This window comes from Abramis brama (assembly GCF_963993115.1).
Source record: "Abramis brama genome assembly, chromosome: 7".
Classification (NCBI taxonomy): domain Eukaryota; kingdom Metazoa; phylum Chordata; class Actinopteri; order Cypriniformes; family Leuciscidae; genus Abramis; species Abramis brama.
The window spans coordinates 17,962,066-17,984,341 of NC_139969.1; the positions used below are offsets into that span (position 1 = coordinate 17,962,066).

The following is a 22,276-nucleotide window of genomic DNA, read 5'->3' on the forward strand; positions in this document are numbered from 1 at the left end:
AAACTTTTATTTTGGATGCGATTAGTCTTTTGACAGCCCTAATACATATACATATATACAATTAATAGGTAATTTACATTGCCATTTAAGTGAAATTATTGAACTTAAATATACGAGCTTGATAAAAATTATAATTCTAGAAGAAAATTTCAGATGGCACTTAGAGGCTTTTGCATCTGAACTCTTCATATATATATATATATATATATATATATATATATATATATATATAATATTATATATTCATATAAAACATGTGCTTGTGCTTATTTTCTTAGAAATAAATGCCACTTGGTATGACGTTTTGTTACATACAAAATACATTAAGATATTATTTGTGAATCAAGGGGGTTTTAAGTATCCAAATAGCTTTCAGCGTCACTATTATGTTCATATAGGGCAGGCCAATGTGTGAGTGAGTAATGTAAATAAATGTATGTAAATGTAAAATAGGCTATATGAAAATTTGGGTGCGTTAATGTTTAGGTAAGTAGGCATCGGTTCTCCCTCAGCTTTCTTTGGCCCTCACATTTGAGTCTCACTAAAAAAACCTTGTAGTATTTACACAGGAAATATTCTCTTTTGTTGCTCCGTGCATTTTCGTTAATCTTGGTGGTGGTGGTGGTGGTGAGTACAGAAAATTTCCTTTATTCTTAATACGATAATGTACATTTTAGTTATCTGGTCGAAATGTACAGATTGCTTAAATTTTCCTGTAATTTGACGACGTTCCCTTAAACCATTGAATCGCTTGTGTTGGACGATCCCCGCGCCTGCGCTGCTGCGTCTGCCGCACTCGCCGCCGCCAGAGCCCGACTGAAATCACAGACACGGGCCTTCCTCGCCTGCATCCCTCCATCCAGCGCTCTTTCCCAGGGGAGGGGGGAGTAGCCGAAAATCTGTCTGGAACAACGAAGAAGTTGCCGGACATCGACCTCGTGTAATTCACAGGTTTCACCTCTTCAGCTGAACTGAGAGCATCAAACTTGCAGCAATGGAAAGAAAGGTATGAATGCAACGCCATCGCTCACAGCGTCATTATCCGCTTCAATCTCAGATGCGTTTTCAGCATTCATTATTTCTTGGAACGAGAGTGCTATTCAGACGTCTACTGTAATTTTGCTATTTTTATGCATTGATAATAATTGACAATGTTATTTGAGTATAAACAGTCCTGCGCGCTTAATTGACACCTGTCTATTGAACTATTGCTCTTGTCATTCAGTTGCTTTTTTGTAGGGAATGCATCATCTTTTTTTTGCATCCATATGACTGCACAGTTTTGAATAGCTTAGAAATACCATATCTGGTTATGATCAACAATAGTCTGTCTCAAAACTTCTTCCAGCTGCTTTGATACTAATGTATCATGTAACTTGTATACACTGCTGATGAACGTCCTTGTTTAGCACAACATCTGCATTGCATTGTGTCTGTGCTTCCAGACAGTGTTGTTTGCAATACTGAAGTTTGTAATTCCAGTGGTCTGTCCCTCAGCAATACCACATTACATTTACTCCTTTAGCACAAGTACTAGGCTATTTATTCAGTGCGCCTTTCTCATAAAGAGACCATATGAGTAGAAAATATGTAGGCTATCTAACCACACTGAAAATAAGTTCATTAATAGGAGAATGATTGAGCTTTTAAGCACATTTTCTGTGTGTGCACTTGGACAACTGAGCTCACATCTTCCCAGAACCTGTGTTTTCCCTCTGCAGCACCCCTTTCACTCTGATTGAATGGGGCAATGCCACTCTTCTGTATTAGCCTTTATGGGGGTCCTTAAAGGGGGTCTTCTACTACAGGAAGATATTGTTCTTCCTCTTCTATATAATATTTGTAATTGCTTTTGTAATATATTTTGTAATAGTGCTTAGTTGGTGCAAACAGTGCAAAACTTTATGCAAATCAGTACCATGCTAATTATGACAATTTACATAATTAGGTATTATAATGAATAATTGAGATATTTGGATGTTTATATCACAGTCTCTTCCTCATTGTAAGTGGTATTTAAAAAATGTATTATTTGTAAATTAAAACATTTTAATCTCTGAGATATCTTTTAATCTTGAAATTCAATGATTGTGATTTTCTGACTTTTTTTTTTTTTTTTTTTTTGGTTGAACAATTTGTCCCCAAACCTACAAAAAAATATATTAGCTGACAAACATTGCATTCATGCAATAATATCTCATCCTTTTAATGTTTGTTTGGACCATCTGAAAGATTTAGCAGTATATTTAAATCCAACAGCCTATTGAGATGTGCTTGGGTTAAAGGGAAAGTTCATGCAAAAATTACATTTCTGTCATTATTTACTCAGCCTATATGTCTCAGTATTTTTTGTGTCCATACAATGAAAAATTAATTGCGGACCAATGTTGTTTGGACCTCATGTTTTTCTAAATATATTTTGTGTTCCACAGAAGATAGAACACCATACAGATTTGGAACGACATGTAAAAGATGACAGAATACATTTTTTTGGGTGAACTATCCCTTTAATTAAGCAGTCCCATTATGGCAGTTCACAGACAATTCTTCAAAACTCTGCTAGTAAAAACACTATTTCAGAGATTCCATAAGGTTAGTCATTCGGACTTTACTCTGATGTAATTCTCGGACTTAATAACCAGCTTTGAGATCACACAGGTACTAATTTACCGCCACATAACTGTCCATTGGAACAGCACAGTGGCTGTGTTTTGGTAGTCCTGCTTGCCGTGTGTCACTATTTTCAGCGGCATTCCCCGACACATTGGTGGTCCAGCGACAGCCCCCTTCACAGACCCCCATCCTTCCCAACCCAGTGTCTGTTAGGGAAGCTACACTAAAACAGAGAGAGAGAGAGAGAGAGACTCGACTCTGGCCACACGCTGACATGCTTTAAAAAGAGAGAGAGAGTGGAGAAAGGGAACGTCAGAGGGAGGAGAAGGAGGGAGTGAGCACTCTCTTTTGGAGGAGAGGAAAAGTGAGGGAAGCGCACAGTGGCAGAGGTACCCAGGAATAGAGGAAACAAAAGAGGGACTTGGGATTTTATAAATGGACATGGAGGATTCTGCCGGAGGAGCTCGTAAAGCCACCAAGAGTAAACTGTTTGAGTTTCTCGTCCATGGAGTGGTGAGTGAGTGAGTGAGCGTGTTTGTGCATGTGGAAGCGTGTCAATAGCTTTGTGGCTCTGCTCACGGGAGAACTAAGATGCAGCCGTTGTTACTGCTCATTTTTATCTAGATTAAAAAAAAAAAAAAAACAGGAACAACTGAGGAGGACGGAGTGTAGGAGAAAGAATGTAAGGTTATTGTGTTTAACAAATGGAGAGGATACACAAGGAAAGAGAAACGCCGGTGCTGGAAGTATGAGAAATACTTGTATTTTGAGGAACGAGTACCAGTATGAAATAAAGGATGCTCTTTTGGGTGTGTGTGCAGGAGGGAGTGTATCAGGAACACCCTGAGGGTAGATCACACACAAAAATCCTGCTGTGTTATTTTATTCAGTCCTGAACATGTAGTGGAAGCAAACTTGATGTATGCGTTTCATGGTGTTTACTGCTTACAAATGTGGAAGAATTAAAGGTTATGGAGACTTTTTAGAACTTTTCGTGGTGATGCAACTATTTTGAAGCTGCATTCAAGTGCCATTTGATATCAGACCAAATACAAGGTATTATTTCTAGAGGCTTATTGCTAAAACAGCCTTCAAGACATACTAATCCTCTATTAGTAGTATATTCCAGAAAAGGCTATTTATGAATTTGGAATGGCTGGATTGGGGTTGAATGCAGGCTTTTTAGGGGTGGTTTCTGGTGATCTCCATGGTTTATAAATAATGATCACTTGGCCTATGATTGATTTTTTTTTAAATTATTATTTAGTTTTTAGTTTATCAGTTTTTGAGTTAAATACCTTTTCATTATTTAACAGGTTGCACCACTACAAACCCATTGATATTTTTTTCCCCTTTTAGTAAAGATTGACATGGTTAATTAAGTCCAGAAAGTGTTCTTCTGTAACTTATCCTCTGTGATAGTCTCCTCCTGTGCCCTGAACACATCCATTGTGACCTTGAGAGCTAGGGATTGGCAGAGACCTGCACTGGTTCCCGCTGCGTCCACATGTTCACATCCCACTGCCTCTTCACTCAGATGTTCTGAGATTGGACCAGGCCTGGACACCCCTGGAGCTTGGCCTGCTTTGGAAAGCGATGATCAGGTCGTGAGGGTCACCGCACCATACGGGATCATCTCCATCAGGGATGTACCGTACCCGCAATGTAGGGAGGACTGGAGCTGGGGACGTTGGCTCACATTCTGGATGTTTCCACAACTTTGGTGCACATCCAGAGTCACAGGGACTTTGCAACTCTGCCATGAGTCATGAACAACAGACCTCAAATCTCCTCTGCAACACACAAACAACTGAGAAATAATAACAGGACAAAAACGAATTAATTGATTCATTAGGTGTTATGAACTAACAATGAACAACATTTTACAGCATTTATTAATCTATGTTTAGTTAATTTTTTAGATATACTGTAGTTTCTATGTTATGTTGTAAGTATATGTTATGATGTTAAAATATCTGTTTTAATTTAATTAATTAAATAATAATTTATACAGATTTGTGAAACAAAAACGTTGCATATTTGCTCATGCATAAATGAACCTTATTCTATAATAATATATACTGTAAAATTATTATTTATATGCATATTTAATTTTGGCTATTGCATTAACTAATGTTAACGAATTGATTCTTATTGTAAAATTTACATTATTGTGATTTCTATTCAATTCCCTTCAGATTTATTTATATAGCACTTTTCCCAATACAAATCAGTCTAGGTTTATATTGGAAAAATAGAAATTCCCTGTTTAATGTCTAATGGCAGAAAGGACAATGTATGTGGTCTAAATGAAATGAGAAGATATTTGACATCACAATTTGCACAGTTGCCGTTTAGACTGCGTTTGCCTGACTTTCCCAGCGCCTCTGTGTTTTGGTAGAGAGCGAGCAGCTGTCGCTTCAGAAATGACAGGCACAGGTGCGAGAGGCCCTGGCCTAATTCAGCTTCGGGTACTGGAGGAGGAGGAGTTCATTACAGCACCCTGTAGTGCCTTAACGTAAAAGGGTCTTTGTGTATTATGTGAACTTGCTTTAATTGTGAATAAATGCACATGTATCTTCATTGTATTGTGTGTCCGAGATATTTGGGGTAAACTTCCTATAACACGTCAAGTGAGTTCAACAAAGAAATGTTTTGGTACCTGACCTTTACTCTACTTCTTCTTTTTTTTTTTTTTACCCCCACAGCGTCCAGGGATGACCTCAGGGGCACGGATGCCCCATCAAGGAGCTCCCATGGGGCCTCCTGGACCTCCATATGGAGGAACACCGCCCATTCGACCAGGGATGCCTAACCCAGCCCTCGACCCCAACCGAAAACGTCCTGCCCCGACCCAGCCCGTGCAACCTCCCCCTGTCCAGAGCCGTCCCAGAAAGTGAGTGACACTGTTCTCTGACCTCTCACTTTTTCTGTTGATTTTAGATATGTGCACACAACAGATAAGAAATAATAGACATGTATTCCTAGAGCCTTTCTTGAGGGCAAACTAGGCGTATTGGTTTTTCTGCACTCCTTACGCCTGTATGAAATTGTATTAAGGTTTTATAGTCTTTTTCTTTGCTCCTACAATTCGCCAGGGAGCCCTTACCAAGTGTAGCGATCTCTAGTGACTGGAATATATTATGTTTGGCTAGTTCAGGTGCTCTAACTTTAGACACTAACATTTTGATCGCTATTAAATGCCAAAATATTTCTTGGTGAATATTAATAGTGCCACAGTTATCATAATTAATCACCTAAGCACACTTACAGCTAATGCATTTTAAAAGTGAGGATCACAGTTCCCCATCTACTCAGAAGTGCAGAGCACTTGAAATGAAGTCTGAAGTCTGCAGTGCATTGCTGTCTCATATGTCCAAGTACAGGCTGTACTAAATGGCACGTATGTCACTGACACTTCAAAATTCGTTTATAGATATTAGAGTTGTAGCCAATAAGACCTAGCATCATATATTGAATCTTTATGTCTTGTTTGATTCGCACTGCTCTCTTTGTGGCATTTGCTTCAAAAACGTTTTACATGCGCATCAGGATCATGTGATCACAAAGGGCAAAATTGTGTCCTCAAAGTCACGCTCGCCTTTAAACTTCACTAACAGCAGTGCGGTAGGGACCTTCGTGAAGGGATTACATTGCTCATTTTCATTTAAAACAACCCTGCTAATAGCATTCCCTTCCCAAGGGCATAAAAGTGACGTTTGGAATTTGCTGTTAGTTTTCTCAGCTTTTCATCTGTCTTGTTGCTGTACTGTAATTGTCCTTGTGTTTTTATTTCAACTGTTTATGCTTGTAAGCGTTTCTGTTGTGATCACTGATGGGAAGCCTAAATTCAGCAGATCATGTTTAAAATTCAAATGGTTTAACAAATGTTAGACTTTGATTATGAAAATACAATACTAATGCATTCTGAGCTAGAGTTGCATCAACTTGCAATACTATTTAATATGGATGCACATATATCCTGCTCGATACAGATACACTGCTAATTATTTTAATGTTATGGTTGTTAAATGGCCCTTAAGTATATAAATATATCTACTATTTTGTCGAAATAAAAAATTAAATATAAATACTAAAAATAATTTTCAATGCTACATGTGAGGCATCAAAACATTATAGCATACAGTATGAAAAATAGATTGTTATGGATATTCATTCAGTGGATATTGAAATAAAGGTTACATTTTTGGCCTTATTAAATTATTAGTGGCTTTAATGTTAAATTTTCAGTAAGAAAAAATAAGTCTCACCATTAAACTCGCCAAGGCTGCATTCAGTAGTGATAAAAAATACTATTTTAATTTTCAGCAGTTACTTCAGTCTTCAGTGTCACATGATCCTTCAAAAATAATTCTAATATGCTGAGTTAGTGCTCAAGAAACATTTCTAATTTTGAAAACCTGTTGTGTTGCTTAATATTTTTGTGATATATTGGATGCATTTTTTTCAGGATTATATTATTCTATCAATGGAAAGTTCAAGAAACAGCATTTATTTAAAATATATTTTTTTTGTAGCATTATAAGTGTCTTTACTGTCACTTTGGATCAATTTAATATATTATTGCATTAATTTGCATTAATAAAAAAAAAACCTTTGAATATAGTCAGATATTGTGTATAATATATACACGTGTACAATAGTGACTGTTACAGGAAAAAAAAAAAACTCTTAATATCGGCCAATATTATTCCATCTATAATGCATCTCTAAGTAACTAACTAGAGGTACCCCAAATCAACCTATAGGAAACCACTTGGATTTCCAGCAACAAATGAGATATCCGCGAGACAGATGGACATGAGAGAAGCCCAGTCAGATCCTGCAATTGGATCCAAGTAGGCTGTTTACTCTGCTGCATGTTAGTTTGACAGTTTGTGATGGACATGTCGCTGCCTGATTGGTTTGTTCCTGTTTGAAGCATCAAACTTGACATATTTCCCCCAATGCATGTGTGCACTTAAGGTAACAGATTAAAGTAAAAACCAGTAAAAAAGAACTTTCACTAAATGGACACAATAGTCAACATGACCTGAGGATGAATGTCCTGTTCCAGTGCATGTGAAGTAGAATATGCGCTTGCGGTTCTTTAGCTTTGTATGCGGACTGCATGACCCTTCTGTCATGCTGTTTGTGTTAATTCAGAATTTCCTCTTTTATTGTTGCCCTACGTTCAGTAACACACATTTTTTTTCCACCTAAATGCATTAATCATTAATTGTAGATCAAGAAAATGTGATGAGCCATTCACTCTCACACCCGCCACTGCATCTCGGACTCCGCTTCTCAGCCTCTCCCGGAGGAGCAGTGTAGCTTGGGGTGGACGAGTCGGACCATGAGAAAGTTTATTCTCCAGAGGAATGTGGATGTGAATGTGGACAGGCATTTCCTGCTCCAAAGGGGTCATGTGCTCCTCGGCTCTGGACCTGAGGAGCTCTCGGTGTCCGTAGGAGTGTGGCATGTCCGTCAGTGGAAAAACTTGAACGAATTATATGCATCATGTTTGGGAACGTTTTTCTGTAAACGGCAATTGGATTTGACTCCAGATTTTGTGGTCCAAATTGATGCTGGGAATTACATTTTAGAAGTCTGTATTTTCAGACATTTGGACCGCAAAGATCTAGTTTTCCTAAATGTTATGGACTGCTCACACAGGACATGTTCTTCTGTTGATCTGCACTGGTTTTTTTTAACTGTTTTTCTACACTTTTCTCATTAAATTTACAGTAAAACAAATGGCAGCTATATTTGCCTGAAATCCACTGTGACAATGTTTCCAGTACTACAAGATGACATATTGGTGCCTGTATATTTTTCAACTTTTAACGGTATATTTCATTAAGGGTGTGTTCACACTTGGCATGTTTGGTTCATTAAAATGATCTCTGGTGTGATTGCTCTGTTAGTGTGGTTCATTTGAATAAGTGTGAACGCTGCCATCCAAACAAGTGAACACATGAACTCTGGTGCGGTTCGAATGAAATATGAACGCAACAAGGACCAAAGACATGTAAACGAACCAAAAACAAGAAGATGAGACCCTAAAAAGGACAAGAATGCTCTAGCATAACTGTTTTTTCTCGTCATTGTCGCGATGTTTCCCGCCACAGTTCGGTACAGGCTTTAGAACCGTGTATCTTTGCAGCAGATCTTCGTTTGTGTGTGTGATGGAGGGATTCCCGCCGCTGTTTTGACTCCCAGCACACAGCATTGTTTTGGATGTAAGGCAAGTTCAATCTCAAAAGAGGCAATACGTCATAAAAGCTGACCAATCAGGTTGTGACACATCCCTTCCCTTTGCCTTTAGGTTCGGTATCTTTCGGTTTGGTGTTAAAAATGCCAATGTGAACGCTAAGCGGACCAGGACTAAATGGGTTTTTTTTTGGTCACAAACCAAGCGAACCGAACTACAAGTGTGAACACACCCTAAGTGATACCAAAATCTGCTTTTTACCTGCTTTTTTTCACGCAAGTATCAAAACAGAGATCCACATGATGAATCAGAGTTATTTGAAAATACAGTGCACAGGTTCATACACACAAAGACAAAACACTATCAGGGTAACACATATGACAATAAAATAATGCAATAAGTATTAACTAAGTTACATCAATTGTGACACAAATCAATGTACGTTACTAATACAAATTGTAATAAAATATAATCAGATGTGATGTCACCTAGGGACTTCTGGGAATGTCCTCTTACTGTTTTTCCCAGTAAATTATATGGTAACATAAAAAAAACATAATCTTGACAGATTTTACAGTAAAATTACATATAATGCAACATTAAACCATTTACACTTTAACTGTATATGGTACGGTAACTTGCAGTTAAAAAGGTTTTCCTGTAGCATTTTATAGTCCCTTTCTGTAAAAATGACAAACATTTTTATGGTATGTTAACACAGGCAAGAGGGGTGCATTTGACTGTTCCGTCATGTCTCGCTGTTCTTTCAGCATCTTGTGACATGAATGAAGATGTTTCGAGACATTCCGTTACATCTTTCAATTTTTGAACGCAAGAACGTGTCCTGTGTGAAATGTGTCCCCTTTACAATAACTGAGACAGCCAGATGTTAAAGCAGCAAGAAACCTCTCCCATAATTATGATACTGTTATTTTCATATTTTCTGTTTGTCTTTTTCCTTCTTATACTCTCTCTCTCTCTCTCTCTCTCTCTCTCTCTCTCTCTCTCTCTCTCTCTCTCTCTCTCTTTCTCTCTCTCTTTCTGATAACACACACACAGCTGGAAAAACGTCTGGATAGGTCCCAGTTATTCAGCAGATGGCCTGTGGACTCTGCTATCAGTCACCATAGTAACATGCTTTTTCTCTCTCTCTCTCTCTCTCCTTCTCTCTCTCTCTCTCTCTCTTTCTTTCTTTCTTTCTCTCTGTTTTCCCCCATCCGTAGTGCCAAGAGAAGAAAAATGGCAGACAAGATTCTCCCTCAGCGGGTGAGGTCCATCACTGCTGCTTTTATCTGTTTGTCTGTGTTTGTTTATTCATCTCTTAATTTTCAGTGCCAAGTCAAGAGTGATCGCACGGTACAGGTAATTGTACTGGGTTCTTAATTTTTTCCCGGGGGTAAAAAAGTGAAAGGCGTGGGTAAGAGGAGTCCAATGTGTCACAAAGACTTCTCTTGTGTATTTGGCGTTTTCTGTCAGTGGAAAAGGGTTTGATTCCCACGGAATGTGAGGGTGTGTGGTTGCATGGAGAAGTAGGCTGTGTGCAGGAACACGACTATTTTGGTAAAATGTCTCCATCGGGATGAGACACAGTAATACGCACAATAACAAGAATTGGAGGTGGTGGTAGTTCTTGAAATGGGCAATCCTCCTAATGTCTTTGTAGGGTTTTTTTTGCAGGCAAAACAAAAGCTCTTAATTCATTGTGATGGGGATTGTAAAATACTGGTGGTCACATGGGATGGAGAGAATGATGCAACACTGTGAAAATCAGGAGAGAGTCAAGTTACAATTTTACTGTGTTTCACGCAAGGACATACATGATTTGTTTCAGTAACAAATGAGAATCAGAATGTTAAACTGTCATTGACTTAGTAAAGTGGTGCAAACGCATGGTGAAATCATTTGATGTTCGATCAGTTCGCAAAGCTTTAATATAGGCCTAGAATTTTGATAAATATAGACTAGTGTATTGTCAGAATCAGGATATGAATAATTACTCTTTTCATAATACTTATGGAGTTTTACCTTTAATCATTTCCTAATTCTAAGGTAAGAAAAAGAATTACACTAAATATGAGTCCCATTGAGGATAAAATGTGTTTTAGGCAGTGGGTTTTTGTCTGCTAAGAGCATGAAACCATTGAAAGTCAAACCAAAATTTTCAGTTGTCAGCTTTGTTAATAATTTTGCATATACTATATTTATACAATAATTCTATTAATACAATAATGTTATAATTTAATGTTATCATTTATTATAAATTAGTAAAAAATGCATAAAATACATTAATATAATATATTTCATATATAAATATGATAATAACGGTAATATACCCATGTTTTTTTGTTATATTGGTGCACAATAAAAAAACATTTTGATACTGTTTTGAGTTTCCACTTAATGTCCAAAATATGGGACCTGAAACAAAACCAGCTGAAAACCATTGCCCTAAGTTTTAGTGCCACATCTTCAGTCAAAACTGAGATTTATAATAAACCAGAGAGTTAATGGTTCAGGGAAAATAGTGTACTATACCATACACTTTATGTGTTGAATATCATCAAACTGCTTAGAAAACATTTAAAATGAGTGATGCATTGAATGCCTTTTCATTAGATCCGTGAACTGGTGCCAGAGTCCCAGGCGTACATGGACCTCCTGGCCTTTGAGCGCAAACTTGACCAAACCATTATGAGGAAGAGGGTGGATATACAGGAAGCCCTCAAAAGACCAATGAAGGTATGTGATTTCAGTTAAAGTACACATTTATAGTGAGATTTTACTAACTCATAGTTAACTACGACATGGAAAATGTGCTCTTCTGTTCTAGCAAAAACGGAAGCTGCGATTGTACATTTCAAACACTTACAACCCTGCTAAACCTGACGCAGAAGACTCAGAGGGCAGCATTGCATCCTGGGAGCTGCGTGTAGAGGGCAAGTTGTTGGATGATGTAAGCACTGAGTTTGCATTCATAATCTTACCATCTGTTCTATAATGCAGTGTTGAATTAATTTGTCTTGAATGATCGTTGTTATTATTATTTTAAATGTTAGTCAGAAAAATGAGCAAATGTAACAATTCCTCACCATTTTGTCACAACTTAATTTCATTGCGTGCAATCAGTTGCTGTTTAATCCATGCATTAATAATTTTTATTGACCATAACCGAATCCAATTTAGTCTTTTTTATTGCATCTAGCATGCATACATAAAATGTATTTAAGCTTGTAGGCTAGAAAAAATCTATTCAAATTATTTTTCTTTCCTGAAAAGACTTAATTTAATTGCATGGAACAATTTTTTTTTTTGTGGAGATATTATTCTGCTGATACTAATCGTTGTTTAGGCTTCATTCAATTTGCTAGTCCTTTTTAAGTCCCTTTAATTTTTTATCTTTTATTCCCTGTGCACTTTAGCCTGGAAAACAAAAGAGGAAGTTTTCATCTTTCTTTAAGAGCCTTGTTATTGAGCTGGATAAGGATCTATACGGCCCTGACAACCACTTAGTGGAGGTGAGCATTAACTCACTCAACATACAACAATAAACCATTGCCAAACCATATTTGATATTCAGTCTTAACAAAAGTTGAAAGCATTTACAGTTGTTTTTAGAATTATTGGCACCCCTGTTAAATATGATCAAAGATTGCTGTAAAAATAAATCTGCGTTGTTTATCCTTTTGATCTTTCATTCAAAATATTCACAAAAATCTAACCTTTCATTTAAGTTAATTGTATTGCTCATGACGTCATAAAAAGTGAAGCCACCATGCTGCCATATTGGTATTCCATAGTAAGCTCACACATTCTATAGAATTAATAGGAAATTAAATGATTTTACTGAGAAAACATTGCCTAATGACCCATTGTTTTTATATCTGAAGTCCCTGTACAGTCTTACAACACAAACGTCCTAAACATGTAAATGGTTATTTGTTTAAAGTTGGGAATGTCCCCTGCTTATTAAAAAGTTATGTTCATAATCATTACAGTCAGTGGCGCAAAAAGTGGGAATGCGCTATATGCGGTGCATAGGGGTGCAGCACCATGGGGGCGCCAAAGCGATGATAGAAAAAAAAAAAAATATTTTCTATATGTAGCTGCTGTTGTGTGTTTCTAAATCATTTCTGCATTTCCTCAATGTTATAGAGGACTAATAGGCTAGAGTAGGTGCCCTCAGGGTGTGTGTGTGTGTGTGTGTGTTCATCTGAGCCTCATTGGTCTGTCACTGCTCGTCAATGTCAGAATATTTGAGATGACCAATCAAATCAAAGTAGGCGGGCTTTATGTTCACAGAAGCTGCCGAGCGCGAATTTTAGCCGAGCGACTCGACGCTTCAGTTTAGGTGAAGTGCGAGATAAGTAGCTAAACTAAACATTTCATATTTTAATTTTTTTTTAGGTCATAAATGTTAAACGAATGACACAAATAATCAGGCAAACTAATAAACTTTTGTCTAATTTCGCCATTTTGAACTGAAAATAGGCCTATGTAACGTGACGCATGTAATGTAATAATTAGTTTACTGTCATTGTGAGGTGACGAAAAATAACAAAGCCGTTTCCATCATGTTAGGCACAAGATTAATAATGAATGTGTACATATTGAGAATTAATAATATACAATTTGTAGCCTTCAGCAAATAAAAAAAAGCTCAGCTTTAGGAGGGGAAGAGACAGGGCAAGATAAGGAGACTGAGAGAAATGAGGAGAGAGCAGGTATTGACAAATAATCTACTGCCCATTAACATGGTTTTAAAGCTATTTCTTATACTTCATTTTTTTCCCCTCAAATATCTTGAAATGCACATATCAGCGAAATAATAACTCCCTAACAACCTCAAATTTAGGACCTCTTTGTTTTTAAAGCCCTGTCTACGGCCCTGTATTAGGCATAAGATCAATAATGAATGTGAATTTAATAAACTTAGTTACCTAGATTTCCTAGTAGCTTTCAGTAAATGAATGCTTCTGAGAAAATGATTCATAAATCAACCTATAAGTTGACCCTATGTTTACTTTCTTCACTGACAGACAAACGTGAAAAGCCTATAACAGTCAAAGCCCTTTTGAAGGTCCAATCATGTCTGACAACTGAATATGCTGGAGTTTGTTTTTGGATGAGCGAGGAGGATTTTTTTTTTAAACACTCCCAAACAACATGTGGTGATGTAGGAGCTGTTTGATCTTTTTTTTTTGTGGCTTTCTGGCTTTCTGACCCCAAGACTCAACTAATCTCTGCAATTCTCCATCTGTGATCCTTGGAGAGTCTTTGGTCACTCGAACTTTCCTCCTCACCATGCATTAAGACAATATAGACACATGTCCTCTTCCTGGCAGATTCGTAACATATTTAGTTGATTGTAAACTTCTTAATTATTGCCCTGATGGTGGAAATGGGAATTTTCAGTGCTTTAGCTATTTTCTTACAGCCACTTTCTATATTTAGTGAAGCTCAACAATCTTTTGCTGCACATCAGAACTATATTCTTTGGTTTTACTCATTGTGCTGGATGATTAAAGGAAATTTGTCCGCCTTGTTTCACAGGAGTATAAATATGGGGACACAACACAAAGTCATAGCTTGACAATTTCAAGTTTCTAGTCACTAAATTGTTTTTATATTAATGGGAATATACTTCAGAGATAATTTACTCATAAAAAATTCTGGGGGTGGCAATTATTCTGGCCAATGTGTTTTGGAGAAAAACATTTATTTCATCATGTGATCCCCCCCCCCCACACACACACTTTTTGCGTATTTTTTGAATGAAAGATCAAAAGAATAAACAATGCAGATTTATTTTTACAGCCATCTTTGATCATATTTACCAGGGATGCCAATAATTCTGACCACAACTGTAATATGGGAGAATACCAAGAGTCTTCTTTACATTTCAAACAAGGTTGAGGACAGTAACACAGGGTGAAATCGTCACATTTCAATGCGTTTACGAGCATCTCCTGTCCTCTACTGTGTGACGCATTGAATTGAAATGCCATAGAAAAGTCAATGTCATAATGAAAAGTTCAGTGAAACATTCTTCATGTAAGACATGTCTTAGTGGTTTCCATAGCAACAGGTTACATGAAGAAGTTGCCCATGACACTGTGGAGTGGTGACACTGCAGCCAGCACAGAGTTTTGGGCAGCATTAACGGGAGAAAAGAAATGCATTTCGGAAGACAAACACTTAAAAAACCTTTTACAGCACCCTGAACTCTGAGAGGCTTTGTATTCAGCAAGTGTGTTTAACTCTATTTTAGTGGAGGAACCATTGTGCATAGGTGCTATTCAGACACATTTATTTAGGCATTTACATAACACAAGGGAGCCTTCCCAGCTGCCTCACGCACTTAATATTTATATGCACTTTGTTAGGGACATTCAGGTTTAGGGAAGGCATATTCACAGAAGTGGTCTGCGGCTCTCGAGGAGTGACCCTCGTGCCTCCGGCCCATTGGAACTGGCTGTACGCACCGCATTTGAGTTTATTCATTCGGCAGCTCTTTAAATTGTCCTTGGTGACTGTGGGTTTTCATCACAACACACACCAGATTGAGCCGAGTGATAAAAAGAGTGATTTACCTGTGTAGAAGGACGGCATTGAAAACACCTCCAATGTCAAGCAAAGCTAACTGAGTTGAACTGCGAGTCCTTGCCATTATGTTGTCTTTCAAATAGCGCTGAAATGTGATGGTTTTGGGAAAATGCAAGTGAGATCTCATAAAGTGCCTAATCATTTTATTCACTCTCAAGCTTAAATGTATTCTGCATGCATAAACGGCGCATGGGGAGAGATGGGGAGAGATGGGGAGAGGGGGGGGGGGGAGGGGGGGGAGGGGGGGAGGGGGTGTGTGTTAAGGTTTTCAATCGCTAATGTGGCTCAGTAAAAATGTACAGGCAAGTTATATTACTGGTGTAACACTCATTCGTAATCAGGGTTGCAGATTTGAACAAACACATAACCATTAATATTAAAGGAATAGTTCACCCAAAAATGAAAATTATCCCATAGTTTACTCACCCTCAAGCTGTCCTAGGTGTATATAACTTATTTCAGCCGAACACAATCAGAGTTATATTAAATAATATCCTGGCTCGTCCCAGCTTTGTAATGACATTGAATAGTGTAGATATTTTCTTTACAAAAACCCATTGCTTCACTTCAGAACGCATTTATTAACCCACTGCAGTCGTGGGATTACTTTTATGATGGATGGATGTGCTTTTTTAAGCTTCAAATGTCATTACAAAGCTGTGAAGAACCAGGATATTATTTAATATAACTCTGATTGTGTTCGGCTGAAAGAAGAAAGTCATATACACCTAGGATGGCTTTAGGGCAAGTATATTATAAGATAATTTTCATTTTTGGGTGAACTATCCCTTTAATGTTGGGTGTGTAGCTCTGCTTATTGAGAAAAGTCAGATTTACGATTATCGCCTTGTGGGCAATAAAAAGGGCAAAAATCCCACATACTGAAGAAAACACTAAAGAAAGTACCCAGTCATATCAAGTAAAAAGAATATCATAGAGACTACCTAAAACTACCCAGAATACTCTAGAAACCAACTAGCAATTGCATAGCAACCTGCTAAAAAAATCATTCTGAACACCATAGCAACACTAACAACCACTAAGAACATCTTAGCAACTGCATGCCCTGGTAAAACACTCTCAACACAGACGAACACTACTAATATAAAAATCGTGATTAAAATTGCAGTGCACATCTTGTGCCGCAGTTATATATTATAGATCTTTTGTTTAGATTGAGTATGTGTTTAATCCTAATAGTGGCACCGCACCGCTACAACCCAGGAGACCGATGGCTTCCAGGTGAAGAGGCCCGGTGATGTGAATGTGCGCTGTACCCTCTTGCTCATGCTGGATTACCAGGTGCGTGCGGGAATGCTGGATTATTACTGGACGATTCGTATGCCGTAGTTGGTTTTATGTGAAAGTCTTTAAATAACTACTATGTGAAAAATCTACACTGGGGTCTAAAAGTCTGAGACCGCGCTGAAAATCTGGGATTCAAAATCTTATTTTAAATAAATCTTGAAATAAATTTGAAATAAAGTGATTTTTTTTTAAACAAATAAAAGTTATTATAGCAATTATTTTGCAAAAATGTGTAGCACCAAATAAATGTATCGAGAAAGACACCAGTTAGAAATTCATCTGCATAATGATAGCTTTAGCTTGTCTTTTCCATCTTAAAAAGCACCTATAGTTAACACCTATATTTGAGTCATTAATCCCTAAAAGTTTGATTGCCCTTCCCTATTCACTAAAGTGGCTATACAGTGGCTAGTGAGTAAATGGTTCATTTAATTACAGCAATTTTCACTTTGCTAACTACATCCTGATGGGAAGGAGCTTGATCTGTTAGAAAACTAAAGCTATGTTTTTAAACAATGGAGTTTAAAATCGTGAAAAAGACTGAAATAGATCTGCAATTGGGTCGTTAGCATGAAATTTCCTGTTTCTAGCTGAACCACATGAAATAATCATTATCTAAAACTAGTTTATATTTTTCTTGAATCTTTTATAGTCATCATACATGAAGTTTTTGTGAGATTATCATTTTTAAATGGAATATTTGTATTTTTCAAAATTATTTTGTCACAACACAGAAACATTTAAATGAACTTGTGAAGTCATTATAAAACAAATTGTTTACAGCAGCTAAGATGTACACGTTCCCTCATATTGTATATACGAAGAGTTCAGATGCAAAAGCCTCTAAGCACCATCTGAAATTTTCTTCTAGAATGATCATTTTTATCAAGCTCGTATATTTAAGTTCAGTAATTTCACTTAAATGATAATTAATAGGTAATTTTCATTGCCATTTAAGTGAAATTACTGAACTTAAATATACAAGCTTGATAAAAAATGATCATTCTAGAAGAAAATTTCAGATGGTACTTAGAGGCTTTTGCATCTGAACTCTTCATACACTACCTTTCAAAAGTTTATTTTTGACATAAGTCTCTTATTTTCACCAACGCTGCATTTATTTGATAAAAAAAACAGTAAAAAAACCCCAGCAATGTTGTGAAATATTATTACAATATAAAATAATTTGATCCAATTGAAACAACATTTTTCATTTAATTTATTTTAGAATGTTATTTATTCTTGTGATGGCAAATCTGTATTTTCAGTATCATTACTCCAGTCTTCAGTGTCACATGGTCCTTCAGAAATCATTCTAAAATGCTGAATTGGTGCTCAAGCTACATCTTTTGTCATTATCAATGTTAAAAAAAAAAACATTTCTTGTTATCATCAGTTAATAAAACTGATTTTTTGATGAATAGAAAGGTCAAAAGAACAGCATTCATTTGAATGCATCCTTGGTGAATAGAATATACATTTCTTTAAAAGTCTTACTGATCCCAATTTGTTTAACAGTAGCGTACATTTTAACCTAAAACCTTGCTGTTGAATAAAGTTCATGGACATGTTATGTCAGCTATTCAAGTATACTGAATTGAAATTATAGTAAATGTGTGCATGTTTTATAACTGTACCGCTCTGTTCAGATATTTCTGAATGCGTTTATTTCATTTCCTTTATCCATTGTGCATTTCAGCCTCCTCAGTTTAAGTTGGATCCTCGCCTCGCACGTCTCCTTGGCATCCACACTCAAACCCGCTCCTGCATCATCCAGGCATTATGGCAGTACGTCAAGACCAACAAGCTGCAGGATCCTCATGAAAAGGAGTACATCAACTGTGATAAATATTTCCAGCAGGCACTGACATACTTTTGTCATATAAAATACTCTCTTCATTTTGGTGTTAACATTTTGCCTGATAAGCATACTTGATTTTTCTTTCTTTTTTTTTTTCTTCCAGATCTTCGACTGTCCTCGTTTAAAGTTCTGTGAGATCCCTCAGCGACTGACCAACCTGCTGCTGCCGCCTGATCCTATTGTGATCAATCATATTATTAGGTAATTAGTTTTACAATGTATTTCTATTTATTGTTTCCTCAAACAATAGCAGTTTTAAGGCCTGTGACACGAATGTACCTTTTAGAGGGCTTAATTCACCTCCCAAAAAAACTAATTCTGTTGTTTACACACCCTCATATTGTTCCAAACCTGTATGCTGTTATTTTTTATGGTATACTGTAAAAGAAAAACATAATTTTATAAAGATTATTTAAATGGGTTTTTCCTCACAACAGAAGTTTATTGTGTGAGGCTCCAAAAAGACAAAAACACAAGTTGTCATGTATTATTGTGTTACACTTGAAAAAATAACAGCATATAGCTTTAAAATGGCATAAGAGTAACTAATGACATGACCTTTATATTCAGGTGAACTGTTCCTTTAAATGCCTTTTTGATTTTAATTTTATCAGTGTGGATCCAAATGACCAGAAGAAGACAGCCTGCTATGACATTGATGTTGAAGTTGATGATCCTCTTAAGAGTCAGATGAATGGATTCTTGCTGTCCACAGCCAATCAACAAGAGATCGCATCCCTAGACAACAAGGTCAGAAGGAGATTTATTGTTAAATGTGAGAGAGATCTTGGCAATAAATAATTCATCATTTGAATATCCTCATTATGTCTCCATATAAACCCTATGGCATGAGTTTCTGCATAACATATGTACATTCATAGTTGAAATTCACCTTTTCTTCTTTAGATCCATGAAACTATCGAGTCCATCAACCAACTTAAGATCCAAAGGGATTTTATGCTCAGCTTCTCCAGAGACCCCAAAGGCTACATCCAGGACTGGATCTGCTCCCAGAACCGGGACCTTAAGGTGAATGTTAACCATGTGTACTGCTCTAAATCATGGTCATATACTGTATTATTATATAAAATATCAAAACATTATGCATCTTTTATGTATGTCCAAATTAGGTTTGTATAAGTTAAACATTGAACATTTTTTAAACAATGTCTACACCTAGTGGTGGAAAGGATGTAACTGCTTTTAAAGAAATGGTCTTTTTTGGTTGTTTTGAACTGGACTGGATTATTTTATTTTTTTTGGTTGCAGCTGATGACAGATACAGCTGGAAATCCAGAGGAAGAGAGGAGAGCAGAGTTTTATAACCAGCCCTGGTCTCAGGAAGCCGTCAGTCGCTACTTCTATTGCAAGGTGAGGGGAACATGACTGAATCATGTTAGATAGGTAGAAGGTTTGGGATCAGTAAGATTTTTTTTTTTTTTTAGAAATGAATACTTTTTTCAGCAAGGATGCATAAAATTGCATTAAAGTGACAGTGAATAAATCTATAATGTTTCAAATAAATGCTTACTTTCTATTTATCAAATAATCCTAAAAAAATGATAACGTCTTGAACAGCAAATTAGCATATTAAAGTGATTTCTGAAGGATAATGTGACATTAAAGACTATGGATGGTTGTTTCTGCCACTGAATAAAAAGGTAATTGTGACTTTTATCTCAGAATTTTGAGATATAAACTTGCAACTGTGAAAAAAAAGTCAGAATTGTGAGATATAAACTCGAGAAAAAAAGTCAGAATTGCGAGTTTATATCTTGCAATTCTGACTTTCTGACTTTAAAACTTGTGTGAGATAAAAAGTTGCAATTATATTTTAAGTTTTTTATTATGTGGCGGAAGCAAGCTTCCATAGAAGACTGGAGGAATGATGCTGAAAATTCAGCTTTGCCGTCACAGGAATAAACTACAATTTAAAAATTTATATTTAAATAATATTTCACTTTTCAAAGGAAGTGTATGTCAGAATCAAAAGTGAAAATTTCACTTGCTCTTTTCATTTACAAATGTATGTTTTTTTCTGTTATGTAGATTCAACAACGAAGACAGGAGCTAGAACAAGCTTTAGCACTGCGAACCACTTAACTCAACTAATCTGTTTCTCCTGTGGCTTGGCCACTTTTATTCTGGCGTCTCCACACTGGCAGTTTTTTTTTTTTTTTAATGGACATGAAAGTATTAGACCCCCTTCTCAGTATTGAGGTTTGGACTGATTTTAATCAACGAAAAGTGTAATTGTACTCTTATTTGATGTATGTTTAATGTACAGTTGAATGTATATAATCTCACAATACAATGAATTTAAGAATGTAGCTTGGAAATGACACGTTCACACTGACTACACACAAATACAGCGGCTATTATAATTGTTTATCAGTTTTGTGATGCACATGAAGTGCAGATATGCTACTGTGTCTCTTCTTGGAAAGGTAAAAATACAATGAATGAAACTTTTATGCCTGGGAAATTTTTTTAACCATTAATGACATGCTAAATGTTAATATGTAAGTATAGATATTGAATCTGTCATGTTTTTTTCCATCCGTTTGAATATGACGTTACATTCTTGCAGCTTTCTTCTATGTTTTTTCTGTCTTTAAATTTGCACTGTGCAAAAAGAGATCATGAATAAATCCACTGGATTAAAATAAGCCAGCTAACTTTATTTGCAATAAGTGACATTTATAATCATAATTTTGAAACGTTCTATAAATGGAAATTAACACTAAAGTTTCACGCTACGAAAAGCTAAATCATTCTGATTTGTGAACACTTGTCTTAACAATTCAGATTTTTGTGAATTGTTAACGACTCTAAACATGATTTCTCATATAAGCAATCTTTATAAATGATGGTTGAAAATGTCTTCATTTTCAGAGGCTTTAAATGGCAGTAAAACAAAAATGTGTTATATGTTGTGTTGAAAAAACAATAATGCATGTTGCATGTGAATATTTTTGTTTTTTTAGGGGTTTCTTTTTTAGCATGGTTCAGAAATGTTTTTTTATTTATATTTTTTTTAATCTTTGTTGCCTTATCACTGAGATGCACAGGAAGCATTAACCAAAGGTTAAGTACAGTTACATCATCATTGCGAATGCTAATAAATGACTTAATTTTACTGAATATTCCATCACATAAGTGATGGCATTTGTAATCCTGTGGCCTGAGGTGTGCTTGATGCACAAGTGTAACAGATGAGAACTAAATCTGGTATAGCCTACATGAATGTCAAAAGGTGTTCATATTTAGAGGCATTGATTGACCCCTTTACCTTTCTACAATACATTCTTATTGTGTTATGTATTTTATTTAAATACAGGTGCAGTGTGTCTGTAAAGGACATTTTGAACAAGATTAATAAAATTAATAAAATCATGATCATTATTTTGATTCTTTCTTTTAGTTGAAAAGTTGGTCCAATTCATAAAACGAGTCTGAATGATTTTGTTCCACAGATGTAGTGAAGGGGGATTGGGAAAATATGAGAGTCAGTAAATACTGACAGAATTATCTTTTCCTCTAAGAAAAAAATGAACAATAAATCATGAGCAAATAGCATAACCTTGTAATTGTCCGGTCTGTATGATTCACATTAACTGCTATTTGAACATTACTAATTTTATGTCATTTTGTGTGACTCAACCGGGAAACAAGAC

The 22,276-nt window shown here is 36.2% G+C and overlaps 1 protein-coding gene across 5 annotated transcripts; it reads left to right on the forward strand.

Annotated features, from left to right (window-relative positions):
* The first annotated feature begins 771 nt into the window (after positions 1-771).
* On the forward strand, positions 772-21,998 carry smarcd3a (SWI/SNF related BAF chromatin remodeling complex subunit D3a). Of its 5 annotated transcripts, XM_084119976.1 has the most exons (15): positions 2,898-3,126; positions 5,322-5,509; positions 7,383-7,472; positions 10,051-10,093; positions 11,444-11,566; positions 11,658-11,780; positions 12,247-12,342; positions 16,631-16,732; positions 18,438-18,599; positions 18,703-18,800; positions 19,214-19,349; positions 19,506-19,628; positions 19,869-19,970; positions 20,649-20,703; positions 20,775-20,906. In XM_084119976.1, the coding sequence occupies exons 1-14, from the start codon at positions 3,049-3,051 to the stop codon at positions 20,700-20,702; spliced, it is 1,518 nt and encodes a 505-aa protein (XP_083976102.1). In that variant the 5' UTR covers positions 2,898-3,048; the 3' UTR covers position 20,703; positions 20,775-20,906. The 5 variants fall into 5 exon arrangements, with proteins under 5 accessions (XP_083976103.1, XP_083976105.1, XP_083976102.1 ...); XM_084119977.1 differs by lacking the exon at positions 2,898-3,126 and adding an exon at positions 772-1,006 and having other exon boundaries at positions 20,649-21,998; XM_084119975.1 differs by having other exon boundaries at positions 20,649-21,998.
* Positions 21,999-22,276: the final 278 nt, after the last annotated feature.